General features: G+C 38.7%; 1 protein-coding gene across 1 annotated transcript in view; it reads left to right on the top strand.

Moving 5' to 3' along the window:
- The first annotated feature begins 331 nt into the window (after positions 1–331).
- TICAM2 (TIR domain containing adaptor molecule 2) overlaps positions 332–20,083 on the top strand; it is a 44,208-nt gene continuing 24,456 nt past the window's right edge. Inside the window, exons 1-3 of the mRNA XM_061429936.1 lie at positions 332–876; positions 5,700–5,945; positions 9,250–9,381. Coding sequence (XP_061285920.1) covers positions 682–876; positions 5,700–5,945; positions 9,250–9,381 — 573 coding nt within the window. The 5' untranslated portion in view covers positions 332–681. The remainder of the gene's footprint in view (positions 877–5,699; positions 5,946–9,249; positions 9,382–20,083) is intronic.

Here is a 20,083-nt window from a genome sequence, read left to right as displayed (position 1 = left end):
CAGTCTTGTGGTCAGAGAATTCGCGCTCCCAGCAAAGCTGCTTCCCCTCAAATTTGTTATTATTTACAGGAAAACTCTCCGGAAATAGCGGAGCGCTCTTCTTCCGGGGATAAGCCCGTGACGGCCCGGAGACCCCTTCCTCGCTCCCGCCCGGCTCCCCGGGCGCTCAGCGGTTGCAGAAGCACTCCCCCGCAGGTAACGCCTACCGCCGGCCACGCCCTCTCTCTGGGCCCGCCCCGCCACGCACGCCACGCCGGCCCCGCCTCTCAGCCCGGAGTTGGCCGGGGCAGAGCTGACGCCTCGCGAGCTTCCACGTACGCACTCCAACGCCTCTCCCCGCGGCCGAGGCGAGCACATCCGGGTCGCGGGAGCGGGCGCCCCAGGCCCCGCCTCATCTCCCCCAATCCCTAGTCCCCGCTTCCGGCCGTCTCAGGCCTTTTCCGCCTGTTCTTTGCCGGCCCCGTTTCCGCTCCTCGGGTCGTTCTGGCCTCTGGGCCCGGGTACCTCAGTACTTTCCGCCGTACCCAGGGACTCACTCCGCATTTTGACTCTCTCCGGGGCTCGGAGCCACCGGCGGTGCGTCTTGGTGGCGCCGCCCGGGCCGAGGCCTGCCGCGCCGCGGGGAGTTCGTGCAGACCTGACCCCGCGTCTCCCCAGCTCCGTTGAGGCCGCCGCCTCGGCATGCCCCGGCTGGGGTCCGCGCCGCGCTGGGCGGCCGCCGCGGGCCGTTGGGGCTGCAGGCTGCTCGTGCTGCTGCTGTTCCTGGTGCCGGGCCCCGGCGGCGCCTCCGAGATCACCTTCGAGCTGCCCGACAATGCCAAGCAGTGTTTCTACGAGGACATCACGCAGGGCACCAAGTGCACCCTCGAGTTCCAGGTACTACGGGCTCAGGCAATTGCCGGTTCCAGCTCGCGGTTCCAGGGTCGAGGCCGTTTTCTCATTCTTTGTCTGATTTCAGGAATCACATCTAGGTAGCCGATGCAGGCCATTTGGCTTTCCTTTCTGAAACCTTGTGCATTAGATAGTTAAAAACAGATATTAAGATACATGAATTCTAGAAATGCTTCCTGTGTGTGTGACTTTTCCATCCATTCTCTAATGTCCTTCATTTTGAACTTTCTTCCTTTTAAGAGTTAAAACAACAAAAAAATTTACCCCTGTTCTATAGTGCCCTACGTCACTTCGCCACTCTCTAAACCACACCTCCACTTTCATCATATTTCAAGTGCTCCCAGTATCTGCCTCCATTGCTTTTCAGTTTTTCCATGGATGTTAGGACTATTGGTTAATGTCCCTGTCGTTGGAAGAGCTCTATTCCAGACCAGGTGACCATCTGCCAGAGGTTTTGTAGAAGGAATTGCTGTGATCAGTGAAAGGCACTTTTTCATCTTGGGATTATATAAAAGTGCTTATTTAACAGATGTAATTTCTTAAGTTGGTTAGAACATTCTTTACTCTGTTTCTTTTTTTTTGATGGTAGACTTAACATGTTTGAACAGCTATTGAGTACTAAGTGCTGCTGCTGGTAACAGAAGTGAAGAAAACAGATAAGATCGCTGCCATCATTCTTGATTCTCTACCCATCCTACTTTCTTTTCTTAATTAGTACGAGTTCATTCTATAAAATTGTGCTTTAAGAGCAGAGAATTAGGTGATAAACGTTCTGGTCTTTGGGATCTCTTGGCTTCTTTAGGAAGCGATTTGATACCGAACTGTAAAGGATAAGTTATAAATGCTTTGGTGAGGAGAAAGAGAGAATGGACTTTGCAGGGTCATTATGGAAACAATGACTGGGAATTTGAAGAACTGTGGTAATTACGACTAGAAATTTGAAGAAATACTACAGTTGGGAATAAGGAGCCAGAAGAAGGGAGGTCAGCAGGGGCCAGACTATGTAGTGCCCAGCTGGTTGAGTTAAGGATTTTAGTTTTTCCTGAGAGAATGAGAAGCTATCATAGGGTTGTAAGCAGTGCAATGCTAAGTTCTAAGTTTTCTGGGTAGCTATAGGGATATTAACCTGAGCAGGTAGAGAAAGTATTGTGGAGAGCTGCCAAGTAGATGTATTAGTGAAAGACTGATTAGGAGGCTGTTGTAGCGATTCAGGCTGAGGCTAGTGTGGTAGCAGCAGGGAGAAGGAAAGTGAAAGGTTAAAGGATGGGAGATACTCTATGTAAAATCCACAGAAGTTGGTGATAATTTGGCTACAGTAAGTGAGGGAGGCCAAGGATGACTCTTTAGCTTGCTTAACTTCATGAGGACAGAAAAGGTGATGGCAAGAATTGTAATATAAAGTGTCAGCGAAAAGCTTATTTCTTTAAACTTAAATATTTCTTGACTTCTGTATGCAGATGCTGTGCTTGGTGGTGAGAGTACTGTTACAGGCTAAAATATCAGCATCTGTTGTGTGGCAGACAGTATACCAAGCATTTCCGGTGTATTATTTAATTCCCTGGACAACCCGATATGAGATGGGTATAGTTTTTATTACTCATTTACTAGTGATACCCAAGGTCACAAACTGTAGCAGTAGCAGAATTAGTATGCAGTTCTAAGTTCTTAACCATTGTACTGCCTCTGAAAGATAGATGAGGCTGACCTTGCCCTCAGGGACCTGACACAGTCACACAGTCACGTAATGTTAAGTGCAGTAATGAAAGTACACCCCCAGTGTTGCGCTGGCTGAAGATGGAGAATCATCAGGGGAAACTTAGCGGAGGGTCTGCTGTGTGAGCTGAGTCTGGCGGGAGAAATAATAGTTGCTCTACAAGTGGCGGAGGGGAAAAGGACTTCGTCAGCAGATACGTTTGTGACACTTAATTCCAGCAAGCCTGAAAATTAGCCTGCGTTGGCACTGAAATATACTGAGTAGCAGTGTTGCTTTGTAATTGTGGATCTGAGGACTTTAGGGGCGATTTATACCAGTTTGTCTGCATTGTTCCTTGATAACAGTGAGACTGATGATTTGTACATGCTCAGTGTGAGTCCCCTGAGAGTCTGCTACTGAGAATAGTTACATGGCAGAAATATGCCTATGTGAACAGCAAAATATAAAAAACCCAGTCAAGACTCCTGTTTTGGGCTCACTAGTTCCACGGTGTTTCCTGTACACCTGGGTGGTTCCTGATCCAAGAGGGTTTCCTCTGGCCTCATTCCTCACAGAGTGAGGACGGGAAGCCCGGACCTGACCTCTTGTGTGTCCTCTTGTGTCCTCTTGCCGTGAGACAGCTTTTGGCTATGATGTTTGATACTGTAATCTCTTGCTCTAATCAACTGTAGATTTGTAAGCATAATCATTTTGGGTCCTGTGATTCTTTAGCAAACAGACCCTGTGTTACCTGTCACTGTTAGTGCAGAGACTTGTTCAGAGAATTCTGGCATTCTGGTGTTTTCGGAACACAGTGAGAAAGGGTCTAAAAGGTGCTGAGACTTCCTTGAGGAAGTGCTAGGGAGTAGTGTGCTGTTGATGACAGGTTTGGGTTTTTCTGTAGGCCACAGGAGTTATCAAAAGGCTTTAGGACATGCAGGGAGGGAGGTGTTACCATCATCTAGTGGAGATGCTGCTAAATGTGCTTCAGGGCACAGGGCAGTGCAGCCCCTGCAGCAAAGACTGCTCACCCCAGATAATCCAACCAAGGTTAAACCCTGGATTAGACAGGAGAGACTGGGTTCTGGGAAGACCTTTTAGGAAACTGTGGCAGTAATCCTGTCTGGACTGTGGATCGGGAACAGGAGAGATGGAGTGAATTTGAGAGAAGCAATAATATCAAGATTCTGTGACTAACTGGGCAGGTAGGGACACATCATTCAAAATGATCTCCAGTTTCTTTCTTACGTGATCAGACAGATTGTTAGCCCCTGGTGGCTCAGTGGTAAAGAATCCGCCTGCCAGTGCAGGAGATGCAAGTGACGTGGGTTCAATCCCTGGGTCGGGAAGATCCCCTGGAGAAGGAAATGGCAACCCACTCCAGTGTTCTTACCTGGGAAATCTGCGGACAGAGGAGCCTGGCGGGCTACAGTCCGTGGGGTCGCAAAGAGTTGGACATGACTTAGCTACTGAACAACAACAACAACAACAACAACCTTTATCTGAAGTAAGATTATTTGTTTTAAAGTTTGGTAGAAGAAAAGTGGCAGGATGATCAGTTTGGGTTCTGTTTTTTGTTTGGATGTATGTTTTGATTATTTAAAGTACTATGGTGTTAAGTATGAGTAATTGGGTCTGTAAAATGCAGTCAGTATCTCACCTAGAAGAAAGGTTGTTCACTTTTGGTGAAAAGGGGAATACCCAATTGATAAGACATCATTTTTGTGTCAGATGTTATATCTATATGTTAATATTTGCCTGTTTTACAATTTCCTAAATGCCCAGTTATATTTCATTTAATTATCGAAATGATCTTATAACATAGTTCAGTTATTCATATCTCTTTAGTGACAAAGGTCACGTAAGTAACCAGTGTTCTTTGAAGTCCAAAGTTTGATCTCTCTGTTCTACAAATCTAGAATGTCAATATTATGCTAGACCAGAAGGCAAGCTTGAAAATACCAGTACAATAATGGTGGTTGGAAATCCTCTACCCAGTGTCTCCTCATTGCGTCCTCCTCAGGTGGATCAGGCACGTTGTGATTCTTCTCCTGTCTCCTCTCCCTCTTCTCAGTTTTTGCTCCTCTTTACTCCTTTGCTTTTTTTCTCTCTTATACTTGTCCAGGTACCTCAGGAAAAACCTCTTCCTGTCTTCACTTGTGTAATTCAGATGGCTCAGATTGTGACGGCTCAGATATGCTTATGCTGAATAAGCATAACCCCTTGAAAATAGTTCCAGCGTCCTCTTCAGAAGCGTTTCACCTGCCTCTGCTTTCCTTTCATGGGCTTTCCTGTTAAATACAGACTTTGCAGATGAACAAAAGGTTTATCTGCCTTTGCCTTGTTCTGTTTTGGTTTTCCTTTAATCACATGTGTTTAAGCAATGTAATTTAATCTTTTATGCTTCTCTTGGAAACAAGTTGATAATAATGATATACTCTTAGAACAACCCACAAGTCAGTTCTCTTCAAAATGTAATTCAAAACAAAGTATGCATCAAATTCCATATAACTGACCTGTAAAAGAACTTAAGAAACACAGCCTGTTTGTAATTTGGCAGTAAAATGAATTTCAGTTCTATAAGTATAATAACATGGGGTGTTGGGCTAAAGACTGGCTACTTTTCTGCTTCACTGAACGGTCTGTGAGTGCTTGGATCATGCTGGTGGGAGACTAGGAGAGGAGATTTGGGGAAGGAAAGTACTGCATGGCAGTTAGCTCAGGGTCAAGGGTATACATTTGGCATCAGCCTCTTATGAGCTGAATAATCTTGAGTAGATTACTTATTTTAACTCAGGTTCTTAGTTTGTAAACTGAGGGGGAAATGCCCCCTTGGAGGGTTGTGGGAGAATTAAGTGATGTAGGAGCCGTCTTCTGGTGTGTTGGTTCGCTCCCTCTCTCCTGTCGTGAGGAAGTGTGTTCAGTCTCTGTAAAGCTTTAGCCGAACTGAAATCTGCCTCCCAGGACCCATTCACTGGTAGAAATCAAGAAACATAAAATTGCCTGTGATTGTTTCAAAAACCTTACAGCCATTTTAACAGGAAACCTGACTGATTTTTCAGCCTTGTTCCTTGCAGTGATCTCTTCATTTTTTGCTTGTTTTCCTCTCTTGTAGGTTATTACTGGTGGTCACTATGATGTAGATTGTCGACTAGAAGATCCTGATGGTAATGTGCTGTACAAGGAGATGAAGAAACAGTATGATAGTTACACCTTCACAGCCTCCAAAAACGGGACATACAAGTTTTGCTTTAGCAATGAATTTTCTACTTTCACACATAAAACTGTATATTTTGATTTTCAAGTTGGAGAAGACCCACCTTTGTTTCCTAGTGAGAACCGAGTCAGTGCTCTTACCCAGGTAATAAAAGTCGTATGTTTAAAGGGGGGAAAGGGCATAATTTAACATGCATTAACTCATTGGTGAAACACCAAATCTTGTGACTTTAACACAATCTTTAAGACCTATCTTAACTCTTACAGTATATTAGGCATTTCACAGAGAACTTCAGACTTTTTTAGTGAAGACCAGTGTTAAAGTATTTTATGAAAAGAAAATAGACATTAAAATAGGAGGATCACTTTGGTAGAAACATCATTGACAAAGGAAGTTTAAAGGCCTAAACAGTGCTCCAGTATTCTGAAGCAGTTTCTGTAATTCATGGAGGAATGTTGCTACTGTAACTTAGCAGGGGAGGTTAAGTTACGTGATGCCATAATTAATTAATATATACATATGTATATATTTGCATATACACACTTTTATACAAGTATTTAGTGTTATGCAGACTGCTGCTACAATAACTTTTGCTGTAACTGAAGGTTAAATAGTAAAGATTACTAGTAAGTCATCTAACAAAAACCAAAAATAGTTAAGGTAGCTAAATTGGGTTTTATTTTGAAGAAGAGCTTAATGAGAGAAAGATAGCAAGAGAAATTTAGAGTCAGTGAACAAATACTGCTCAGGTGATGAGAAGGGTTATTTTATTTCTAGTTCAAATACAATATGAGCTACAGATCAGATCAGATCAGTCACTCAGTCGTGTCTGACTCTTTGCAACCCCATGAATCGCAGCACGCCAGGCCTCCCTGTCCATCACCAACTCCCGGAGTTCACTGAGACTCATGTCCATCGAGTCAGTAATGCCATCCAGCCATCTCATCCTCTGTCATCCCCTTCTCCTCTTGCCCCCAATCCCTCCCAGCATCAGAGTCTTTTCCAATGAGTCAACTCTTCGCATGAGGTGGCCAAAGTACTGGAGTTTCAGCTTTAGCATCATTCCTTCCAAAGAAATCCCAGGGCTGATCTCCTTCAGAATGGACTGGTTGGATCTCCTTGCAGTCCAAGGGCCTCTCAAGAGTCTTCTCCAACACCACAGTTCAAAAGCATCAATTAGATAACACTAAATCATTCTCCAGAATGGTTTTATTAATTTACACTGTTTTTAGCCTTTTAAGAGGATAGAGGAACACCAGGGGAATAATCAACAAAATCCAGCAAGTGGGAAATGCTGATGGACAGAGGACCCAGTTGAATTTTCAACAAGTAGATGCTGCTGCTGCTAAGTCGCTTCAGTCGTGTCCAACTCTGTGTGACCCCATAGACGGAAGCCCACCAGGCTTCCCTGTCCCTGGGATTGTCCAGGCAAGAACACTGGAGTGGGTTGCCATTTCCTTCTTCAATGCATGAAAGTGAAAAGGGAAAGTGAAGTCGCTAAGTTGTGTCTGACTCTTCGCAACCCCATGGACTGCAGCCTTCAGGCTCCTCCATCCATGGGATTTTGCAGGCAAGAGTACTGGAGTGGGGTGCCTTTTCCGACAAGTAGATGGGAAGGGGGTAAAAAAACAGGAAGAGAACCTAAAGATTAAAGAAGACTTGAAAGACATATCAGCTAAATGATTATATTGACCTTGTTTGCTTTCTGATTTGGAAACGACTTTGCTGAGGTGTTTGGGGAAATCTGAATACAGTCTGCCTGCCTTTTTCCTCTGGGCTATGCCATGTGACTTGCGGGATCTTAGTTTCCTCCCAGGGATCAAACCCCGGGCAAGGCACTGAAAGCGCCGAGTCCTAACACTAGGTGGCAAGGGCTTTCCACTGGCTTTATATCTGATCACTTTTAAGGAGTTATTGTTACTCTGTGTTACAGGGCTACTGGGATTAAGTTTTTTAAATTGTTACCTTTCAGAAATAAATATGAAACGTAGAAGTATAGCTGAAATGATAAAATATGTGAGATATACTTTAAAATAATTGGAATGGGATTGACATGGGGTTCATCATACTAGTCACTATACTTTTGGAGACATGAGAACATTTCCACTTTGAAGGTAAAATGAAAAAAAAAAAAAAAAAACACTACCTCAAAAATTGTATGAATCCACGTAAGTAGTTCTTTAATTTCTGTGATTTTCTCTAGTTCAGTAATTCTTAACCTGTGCCCCTTTGTCATGCTTCAAGAATCCCTTGAATGCTCTGAACTTGTGTCAAATCCTTGTTTTTATACATACTTTTCAGAGGAAGAATTCTTAGCCTGTTCATCATTTTGAGATACATGGAAAGCAAAGAAATGCTAGAAGCACCTGTCTGCCTCTCACTAAAACTTATAAATCATTCATTTTAGTACATGGTGATCTTCCATTCCTAGGAACCAGAAAACAAGAAGCAAAAATGTTTGAGTATTCTAATCGGTAAATTCAATTTGTAGACCTCCTAATTTCTCATACTTTTTAAAGAAACTTTCTCTGAAATATTTTTGTAACTATTCCTTTTCTACTTAATTTTGGTAGAACTTTAAGTGCTTAAATTATTTTCTAATGTCTATTATTAAAATCACAACAAACTCATTTTTTTTAAACTCCTAATATGTGGTTTGTGATATAAAATAAGTATAATATAATAAAACCTGTATCTCGCTACCAGGATTAAATTTTCAGCAGTAGAAAAATATTAAACTGGTTGTTTGTATACAACAACCAGAAAAATTAGACTCTTAACCCTTCTCAAGCAAATAGTGTAATGTAGAAAAAGGTAAGATGTCATCAGATGAAGGCCCACTGACTCACAGTGAAAATAAGACTTAAGTCCCATTGAGAACGTATATATTGTTTTTGTTGACTGAAATGAGGGAGAAACTTAATTAGCAAAGTGGTCAATGTGGGGGAAAAAATTCCCACTTTGAAGTTTCAGCTGTTTCTAAGATACTTGAAATAACTTTGACAGTCTACTTTTATGCCATATTTTGCTCATTTTTGCTATATTTGGACTTTGACTCATATGCATATTATTGGTCAGATTTACTGACCTGTCATTCTCTTCCTCCGAATTCTTCCTCTTGGAGAACCTGGCCTTAAATTCTGTCGCCACCAGCCTTCACTGCTTAGTGTTTCTTCTACTGTTTGCTTCATGTTCCACCTGCCACCTTACAGATGCCGCAGCTGCGACGCTCCAGTTTGGGGCAAGCAGCTGCCAGTCATCCTAGTGGGAGCGAGTGAAAGGGTTGCTCTGCCAGGACCACTGACATGAATGAGTGAGTGAACGAGGGCCAGTTCAGTGGAATGTTAGTCACATGAGGACTTGCGATCACAGTGAAAGAAACGATGGATATGCTAGATGGATTGTACAGAAAGTATGAAACGTACTAACTGAAACTCTTTCTCTTTAGATGGAATCTGCCTGTGTTTCAATTCATGAAGCTCTGAAATCTGTCATTGACTATCAGACTCACTTCCGATTGAGAGAAGCTCAAGGCCGAAGCAGAGCTGAGGATCTAAATACAAGAGTGGCCTACTGGTCAGTAGGAGAAGCCCTCATTCTCCTGGTGGTTAGCATAGGGCAGGTATTTCTTTTGAAAAGCTTCTTCTCCGATAAAAGAACCACAACAACTCGTGTTGGATCGTAATTTGAGAATTGATGCACCATTGCCGCTGTAATATTGCTGTCCTCCAATTAATTTTAGGTACCGAAGAACTTAATATGGCAACATTTTTAGAACCTTACTCATACACTTGTTGGGGGTGGGTGTACAATGCATATCCCAAGCTGTGGAAAGGACACCTTTTTTTATTTGTAAAGGTAGAAAAACTTTGGGACTTATTTTGGGCTATTCATAAATATTCAACACAATGATTTACACTTTTCTGGGTTGTTTCTATCTACTCCTCACACGCTAACCTTTGGTAATTTTGATTCCTCTTATCCTTTTAAAAGTACTTTTCTTGTAAGCAGTGGATATTTTAAACGAAGCCTTCAATTTAATGTTGATGTGGAGGAAGAAAATTACCTTTTAGTTGTTTATAGTAAATAAAGTTTTGTTTTTAAGAAAACCAAATGTGATTAACTGTAGCCCAAGCCCTATTCTGCATTGTTTAATTTTATGAGGAAAAAAAATCTACCATAGAAATATTAGTTAATATTGATATAATTTTAAATTGACACATCATGGTTTAATTTATTTCTCAGTAGCTTGGAAAATGTCATTTTTGTTGTTTGGGTTTATTCTATGATCTACCACCAGATATATGTTATTTTTTTTTTCATAAAGACAGAAACTAGTGTGTTTCAGTAACAGAGTTTACAGACACCTTAAAAATCAGACTGTTGTTAACAGGTAGAATAATCACAGAGTAATTTAAGACACTACAATGGGGAGCAAATGACATGAGAAAACTTTCAGTGAGTTATCAGCACACATTACATTTTCAGTGCTTTTACAAAGAAAAAAGGTGATCTGTTTCATTAAACATTGAATTGGCTAATTCTTGCTCTAATGTGGCTTTAATGTCGGGAGTCACTCCTAGCTTTAATTGACAGTTGTTAATATAAAAGTGAAAGTGTAACGGTGCCATATGTTTTATTCCAGTGGGTGTGATGCACTGAGAAGTGAGTTTCTTTGGTTTTTTTCTTTCTTTTTCTTCTTTGTTTTTTGGGGGTTTTTTTGTTTGTTTTTTGTCTTGCACATACAATTTGTACAATCTCTGATTTAGCAGCCCTAAGATGATTTAAAAATTTAGAATGCTGTGTGTGTTTCTTATTTGATAATCTTCATTGATTGTACTGCATTTAATGAGTATTAAATAGTGCATTTTCTGTACACTATAGGATTTAGTCTGTGTTTGTATTTTATAATTTGCATAAATTGAGCTGACTGAAATAAGATTTTCTTCCAGGTATTCTAGGATACAATACAAGATGATGCAAAATTGTGTTTAAAGCTCTTACGCTGTTTAAAAAAAAAAATTACGACTGCTTTTTGCCATGTTTCTCTCCCCCACCTAAAAGTAATGAGTACTGAACATGACTGGCATATTTTTAGGGCTTTGGTATGTGGTACTACAGAATAGTGATTGGACAGCAATTTTAGTCACTTAACCTCCACCAACTAAAAGTTAGCTCCTAATTCTAAGTTGTCTTAAAATGCACATACACTTGTGCATGTAAGAGCAAGATGAATTCAGGTTGTCCTGCTTGCTAATTTAAAATGCTAGAGTGTAGCAAAGGATGAACATACTTTAGACCCTTTAATTCTAAAATGTTTGAAGACCAAATAGCTACTCCTTCAACAATATTTATCAATGGATTAAGAACTGAAGTTTAAGATTTAACGGATTTCTCTTTTTTGGGATCCTGTCCTGCAGCTTTTTAAGTGTCCCTCTGTATTTAGATTTGCAGGTTTTAAACAGTACTGTTAAAGTGATAAACCTGAGAGTATGCTGAGTGTCCTTTTCAGGTTGCCTGCCTGCTCTTGTGTTCAGGTAATTACACCATAATTAAGCAGAGTTGGGTATCATCAAACTGCCAAATTTGGCATAGATAATAGTTATTTAATCTGTACCTATCTAAACTTCATGATATTTAAAGACTATTACCACAGATAACTTGTGATAAAACTATTGAGGTATATTAAAAAGTTTTAAATCACCACTGTTACCTGTTGTAGAAAATAGTACTGACTTAGTCTAGTCTGTAACTGGTTGAAGTTCGGTGGCTTGTCAATATTCAACTAGGTATGTATATAAAAATTAGAAAATACATATCTACCTGGATATGAATATTAAGTAGAACTTTTCCTTCTATATAATTTGTAGCTCATCTTTCATCTTTAATCCTTTCATAACTTGTTGCTGCAGTTTGAATTTCTCAGATGTTTATATTTGGACACACAGCTCAGAATACTTATTTAAACATCATTAGCTGTATATATTTTTAAAGCAGAATAAATACTGGAAAGGGACTTGATATGCAAGTGTATACTAAAATTCCAACTGTGTGAAGATAACATTTAAAGATATTACTTTGCTAATAATCTAAACATTCTTTTTATTAAAGAAGCAGATGGTCTGGGGTTCACAGCTTTCATCCTGGCTTGATGATAATCAACTTTGAAAACACAGTGGACTGGAAAGCAATTAAAATTGCTTTAAGTTCTTTTAAAGATTTCCTTTAAATCTCTACTATCCAGTTTTGCTTCAGTTTGTAAATGTGTAACATTTATGGTTAAATAGGACAAAGCAGACCCTATTGACTGTTGTTTTCAAAAATTAAACAAATTGATATATAAATTATTTAGAGGGCATTTTCATTTACTTTTGGAAAGAAAAATTTGTCTAAATGACACATGCTGGTTCTGCAGGATTGTACCAATCAATTCTTGTAGAATAAAAAAAAAATCTTTCAACAAACTGACTTCACTTATTTCTGTCAAGATTTAAGTCTTTTTAAAGCTCCTTACCAACTTGGGCCTTGGGGTGCAGTTTTGTAGCAAGAGAGTGATAATTTATTTCATATTTTATTGGAACATCTTAGGGACTGAGTAAAGAAGAGGAATACAACCTCTAATCACCTCACTTTTTAACCTTTTTGGTTTTCTTACTGAAAGTTGGGGGGAAAGGAAGTTTAGCCTTCAATTCCCTAAAAAGCTTCTTAGTTTTTAGGTAAGGTAACATTTGGTTGTATAATATTATTTTCTCAATGTTGTTCCCCCTTTATAATGTCATGGGGGACACTCTGGCTCCTAGGCACAAGTCTACAAAAGTAGCAGATAAGTAACAGCAATACAGGTTAACCATCAGTATTTTACTTGTGTTGGCCCATTGCATCTTTGCAATAATCCTCTGAAGTAAGGATATTATTCCCATTTTACAGATGAGGAAATGGAGGTTAAGAAACCTGCCTGTATATCAGTAATTAGCAAAATATATGAGCCATGGCACTGTGGTTCCAGACCCCTCTTTCTCAACCACAATGTGGTAGTACCTACAATTACCATTAAAGAGTGGATCTCTGAAGGCTTAGCAGTATACCTCAGAAGTGGTTCAGTGCTTTGGTTTTGGAGTTATAGCCAAGATCAGATCATGATTGGGTGATCTCATGCAAATGATCTTGTTAACTCCATATATTTCTGTTTCTTCATTTGTTATTAAGGTTATTTCTACTACAATGAGAACATAATGAGATTTATTATAAAGCACTTAGGCTCCACGCCTGTCATATACAAGTGTTTAATAAATAATAGCTGTGTTTTTGTCATTGGTCCAATTTAATCTCTTGATCCTTCTTTAGTTCTTAAAGTTCTTACTGTAACCAAGCTCATATGGCTCTTAAATAATATGTAACAAATACAGAAGTCCATCATGTACATAATAATCTGCTAAGAGTTTCAAAAATGAGTAAGATAATCTGACCTCCAGGAACATAACAGTTGGGGGAGATGAGATAGCTATATAAGGAACTAATGTTAACTAAGTCATGAAGCAGAAAGAACTTGGTTTCTAAGATACCTACAGGGTGCTAAAGGAGCAAGAAAATACACAGATCAAAAGACTTACTCCTCATGGCATTTTGCTTTGTCCTCTTCCAGAGTCGGGAGGGAACATGGTTTAGCTGGGCCAGCAGTTGAGTGAACCAATCTCTAAATCAGGGATGTCTATTTATTGGTACAGATCAAAAAATATGTTGTTACTAGTAAAGGTGATCTGAATAACCTCCATCTTGGTTGTTTCCAAATTCTGGAGGAAAATAAAGGGATGTTATCCTTAAACCACAATATGTGCTATTTTTCAGTCTACATTTCTCCATTTTATCCACAAGCTAGCATTATTAGGATGTTTGGTGAAATCTGGAAATAACACAGGGTCTGGCATGATCTGTTTTTAGTGCTGTAATTACTAGTGACTATAACTACCTTGTGGCTCAGCTGGTAAAGAATCCGCCTGCAATGTGGGAGACCTGGGTTCGATCCCTGGGTTGGGAAGATCCCCTGGAGAAGGGAAAGGCTACCCACTCCAGTATTCTGGCCAAGAAAATGCCATGGTCTGTAAAGTCCATGAGGTCGCAAAGAGTTGGACATGACTGAGCGACTTTCACTCACTCACTCATTCACTACTACCTTAAAAAGAGAAGGGAACACAGGAATTTCAGAAATTGTGGTTCACAGAGTAAAACTGACCAGTAATCTGCCATCCACTTTGATGCACTTCATTTGAGAAATTGTGGTTCAGAGAGTAAAATTGACCAGTAATCCACCATCCACTTTGATGTATTTCATTTGAGAAATGTATTTCAGTTTTTGTACAGATTAATGTATATATTTTTAAAGAATTGGTGTTGTCTGTAACAAAGTTTTAAAACTTTTAAAAATTGTAAACAGGGTATTAAACATGTACAGCTTAAAGAGAAATAAAATTATAAAGCACATTCTCAATAACCCACGCTCAGATTAAGAAATGTAGTATTGCCAACACCATAAAAGGTTCTGTGTACCCTTTCCTGACTATTTCTTCATTAGCGATAACCAGTGTTTCGCTTGTAATGAAAATATTTTTTTTTCTTTTTACTAGTTAAGTATGCTAGTTCTTCTCAAACTTTTAAAAAAATTTCCAAGTAATCACAAACAGTTTTTTATTAGTAAATACAAAATCATGTGTTTGAATATTTTGTTAATATTAAATTGCTGTCAGCCTGCCTGAATGCTTGCTTTCTGTGCATGCTTACTCATGTGCTTCTCTCCTCAGCCAGTAACAGTTCAGTGTGGTCACTGGACCATACTTTGAATAGTACTTACGTCTACATTCCTGAAAAATGTCTAAAAAATCAGGCAAAAGTAAACATTAATAAATAAAGTTTAATGGAATATTAAATTCTATTTAATAAATTAGATGTTACATATATTCCTTTGTGACTTTGTTTAGCAAAGTCATCCGTGTTAATGCATATAGCTGTAGTTTCATTACTGTGTAGTAGTCCATCATATAAATATACTAAAGTTACGGTCTTTTCTTCTGTGATGGCATTTGAATTGTTCTTAGATTTTTGCTGTTCTAAAGCCACTATGAACATTTTTGTATATTATGTCCTGTTTGCACATACGTATCATCCCTTGAGAATACCAGGGCTTCCCTCATAGCTCAGCTGGTAAAGAATCCACCTGCAATGCAGGAGACCCCAGTTCGATCCTTGGGTTGGGAATATCCCCTGGAGAAGGGAAAGGCTACCCACTCCACTCTTCTGGCCTGGAGAATTCCATGGACTACACAGTCCATGGGGTCACAAAGAGTTGGACAGGACTAAGTGACTTTCTTGAGGATACATCTACGAGTGGAATGTTTGCTTAAATCTAACTTTTTAAAGCAATAGTATCAATTAGTGCTTTTACCAGTAACAGTGGAAAGTTCCACATTTGTGCTGTTAGACTTTTAAAACTTTACAAAATCTCCTGGGTTTGTAATGCTGTTAAAGCAACACTTAAGAATTTGAGAGGAGCTTCCCTGGCGGTCCAGTGGCTGAGACTCCATGCTCCAAACGCAGGGGGCCTGGCCTGGGTTCAGTCCCTGGTCAGGAAACTAGATCCCACATGCTGCAACTAGGACCCGGTGCAGCCAAAGAAAGAAAGAATTTGAGAAGTGACTCGAGGAATAAGACCCACCCAGAAGTCTGTTATCCATTTTCATGTTTTTCAGTTATTTTTCTAGATATATGTATATATTTTTAAAGAAACTGCTGTCAAACCTCATTGTTGCTTCATACTTCTATGAGGTTATTTTTTTCCTCAGGTTTGTCTACCACATGGATTTCCTCTTCGTGAAGTCCTTGTTCAGATATTTTGCCCATTTAAAAAAACTGAATGTCTTGATTAACGGGATTCCTTTATATATTCAGGAGATTAATCTTTTGGTTATAACTACTTCAAAAAACTTATCACAGTTTGTATTTATCTTTCTGCTTCTAATGAAATACACCAGTCTTTTCCCATCTTGTTGGTGTTTTAATGTGTTGTTAAATACCTCTCTATCCTGAGGTCATGAGTGTCTTCTGTACTATGTTCTAACATATGATCGTTTTGTCTTCTGCTTGGATTGAATTTTGTGTTTGGGATAAGGTAGGTGTACAGGTTCGTTCCCTCACCCCTTAAAAACTCACCTCTCTGTTGATTTGCCATGCCAAATCTTTGATCTGTTAAGTGCCCATATGTATCTGAGTCTATTTCTGGGCTCTGTTTTATTCCATTAACATTTGGTCATACACCAGTAACGTCCTATCTTAATTACTAAAGCTTTAACAGTTCTTGATATTGGTAAAACAAATGTTTCTACCTTGTTCTTTAAGATATTGGCTGTAATCTGTTCTTTACACTTTGAAACAAAGTTCAGAGTTGCACAAATTTCAAAATAAAATTTTCAAAACAAAATCTGTTAGAATTTTGATTAAAAATTGTATTTAGTGTATGAACAGTTTCCTCTTTTTAACAGTGCATTTTCCATTGAATGAACCTCTTTCGATTATTATGGTCCTTAGAGCTTTTGATAAAGATTTATAATCTTATTCATAGATGAGTTCCGTATACTTTTGTTAAGTTAATCTTGTTTTTTTATTTTTTCATGCTATTATAATCCTTAAATTGCTTATTTTTCATTTGTTGCTGATACGTGGAAACACAACTTTCAGATTGATTCTTCTATTCGGCACTTTGCTAAATTCTTTTCTCAATTCTCGTAATTTGTATATTCTTTTGGACTTTTCTGTATATAGTTGTATCATCTGCAAGTGACGACAGATTTGTCTTCCTGTTTCTCACACCTTTCTTTTTGTTTTACTTGTCTAATTACATTTGCAGAGACCTCCACTACCATGTTGAATAGAAGCCATTTCAGACATTCTTGTTTTGTTTCTGTTCTCTAGGCATGCTTTCAAGGTATCCATAGACAGTTTATGATATTTTTACTAAGTTGGGAGATTTCCCTTCTATTCTTAGTTTGCAAAGAGTTTTTTATGATCTAAAGGCTGTTGAATTTTATCAAAAACTTTTTCTCTGAATTTATTGAGGAAACTGATTGTTTGCCACCTTTATTCTTTTTATGTGGTCAGAGAATTGCTTTCCTATTATTAAACCAACCTTCTTCTGAAGTAAAACAAGTCTAGTTCATGATGTGATACTAGTTTTTGATAACTGGATTTGGTTTGTTTATCAAGATTACATATCCATATACAGTAAGTTAGAGAGTGGATTTCTTTTCCTAGTTTCTGGAGGAGCTTCATAACATTTACATTACTCTTCCTTAAATGTTTTACTACAAATCTAAGGTGAAGTTTGCTTGGTTGGAGTCTGGTGTGGTTTTTGTGGGATGCCGACTTCATTTTTTTTTTTAATTAGTAAGACTTTCTATTAATATGTAATACTGATAAATGGAATATTCCTGAAAGTCTGTCCATTTCATCTACATTTTCAAATTTATTAGCACAATATTATTCCTTCCTTTTTAAATTTTATGCCAGATCTGTACTGATGTCCTGCTTTTCATTCCTAATACTGCTATATGTAATATACAAATTTATACCACTGTGTAAGATATTTGTATCTTCTTTCTTTTTTACTTGACCAGTCTTACCAGAGGCTTATCACTTTTATTTTTTTTTTTATTAATCCAAAGAGCTGGTATTTTTTTCCCCTTTTTATTGGAATATAATTGACATGCAGCACTGTATAAATTTAAGGTGTATAGCAGAATGATTTGACTTACATACATTGTGAAATGATTACCACAGTAATTTCAGTGAACATCCATCATCTCATGTAGATATAAAAATTTTTTTTAATTTTAAAAAAATTTTTGTGATGAAAATTCTTATGAGTTCTTAACAATTCTGTTAGCAACTTTCATGTATAATATACAGCAATGTTAATTATGTTGATCATGTACTTTACATTCTTGGTGCTTATTTATCTTAACTGGTAGTTTATGCCTTCTGCCCACCTTCATTCAGTCCCCCCTTGCCCCCGAGAACGACATCTCTGCCTCTGGTGACCACAGATCTGACCTCTTTCTATGAGATGGTTTGGTTGCTCTCCTACAGCACTATGCCCAATCCTGGTGCACAGCATAGTGATCCAGTATTTCTGTACATTGCAAAACGGTCATTATGATGAGTCTAGCTGCCCACTCTCACCATACGAACACGTTCTGTTATTATTGACTGTATTCCCCACACTGTACACTTCATCCCAGAGCCTCATTTATTTTGTATGGAAATTTGTGCCCCATAATTTCTCTCACCTGTTTCATTCATCCCTCCGCCCCTCTTCCCTCTGACAACCACCTGCTTATTACCTGTATCTATGCCTATTTCTGTTTCGTTTGTTCACTTGTTTTTTGGATTCCACATATAAGTAAAATACGGTATTTGCCTTTCTCTATTTGACTCACTGCTTTATCCCATCTACCAGTTGCGCACATGGCAAGATTTCATTCTTTCTTATGGCTGAGTAATAATCCATTGTATATATACAAGAGGCACTATTTCCATTGTTTTCCTTGGTATATATTTAATGTCTGTTTCATTAATTTCAGCTTTTTATGATTTTCTTGTTTGCTAGTTTGAGTTCAGGAAATATTAATAGTAAAGCCTCTCTTGCCATCTGGTGGCTACCAATCTAGAGAAATGAGTTGAGAAGCAGAGTTGTATTTTCATCAACAAGAGTTGGAAAGACAAAGGTTGGGTTTGGTATCCACCAAAAGAGGTGAGACACCTGTTGCTCTAGATTGTGTTTCCTCATGTTTCATCTTAAGTGGAAACACTGGTCCAAATGATCTGGTTTTTTATTTCCCACTTGTAGAAGTTCGAGGTTACAACTAAGTCATGAGTAAGATACACAGTCTCTGTGCTTTCATTCCCTATTGTACATCAGCCTTGGGTGACTCAAGGGGTTCCAGATGATAACATCCTTTGGCCAGTGACCCATTTATTCATTAAACAAATACTTATTTAGTGCCAAATATGCTCTGTCTATCCTTTTTTCTAGTAATAGGGATTCAATGATAAATAAGAACCTAGTGTTTTGTTTTAAGAAACAAAGTTTTTACATGAGAGTTTTTATAAGTCAGTTTTTATATGAGATTTTTTTTTTCACCTGAGGTAAACCCCTTAAAATTATTTGCAAGTTTTAACATATCTTTAGTCTTCTGAAGAGAGTTTATAGTGTTTATCACATTCTTGGGAGTTTATGAGTCACAAAGTTTTATTAAAGAATCAGTGCTCTATAAGAGTAATTTTAGCTTTTTTATATTAGTGCAAAGGTTTAAATTCCAAGCCTAATTTGTAATTTATTCTGCATGGTGGGAATTGCAGAGCTAGATGTTGACTGACTTTAATAAAGCTGTTACTTAATAGACGTTTGACTACCTACTGTGTGCCCCGCAGTGAGGATACTGAAATAAATACTATAGATTGTACCTACAAGGCACATGGACAAAGACTCCAAGCAGAAAACTATAAATCTTACCTAAAAACAATAGTTCTCAAATATTGGTGGTATAAGAATCACCTAGTCAACTTGTAAAAAAACATCTTTCTCAAGTTCTTTCCCATGACCGTAAGACTTTGATTCAGTACACCTGGACTGAATCTTGGACACCTCCCCAGAAAGCTGATGCAAGTGTTTTTAAAACACATTTTGAGAAGTAGTAATAGTAAACAAACAAAGTGAAAGCGCTACACTCAATATGCCAGCAAACGTGGAAAACTCAGCAGTGGCCGCAGGACTGGAAAAGGTCAGTTTTCATTACAATCCCAAAGAAAGGCAATGCCAAAGAATGCTCAAACTACCGCACAATTGCACTCATCTCACATGCTAGTAAAGTAATGCTCACAATTCTCCAAGCCAGGCTTAAGAGTACATGAACCGTGAACTTCCAGATGTTCAAACTGCATTTAGAAGAGGCAGAAGAACCAGAAATCAAATTCCCAACATCTACTGGATCATCGAAAAAGCAAGAGAGTTCAAGAAAAACATCTACTTTATTGACTACGCCAAAGCCTTTGACTGTGTGGATCACAGCAAACTGTAAAATTCTTTTAAGAGATGGGAATACCAGACCACCTGACCTGCCTGTTGAGAAATCTGTGTGCAGGTCACGAAGCAACAGTTAGAACTGGACGTGGAACAACAGACTGTTTCCAGATAGGGAAAGGAGTACGTCAAGGCTGCATATTGTCACCCTGCTTAT

Source organism: Bos javanicus, chromosome 10 (genome assembly GCF_032452875.1).
Source record: "Bos javanicus breed banteng chromosome 10, ARS-OSU_banteng_1.0, whole genome shotgun sequence".
NCBI lineage: Eukaryota > Metazoa > Chordata > Mammalia > Artiodactyla > Bovidae > Bos > Bos javanicus.
This window is presented reverse-complemented; position numbering and strand designations above follow the sequence as displayed.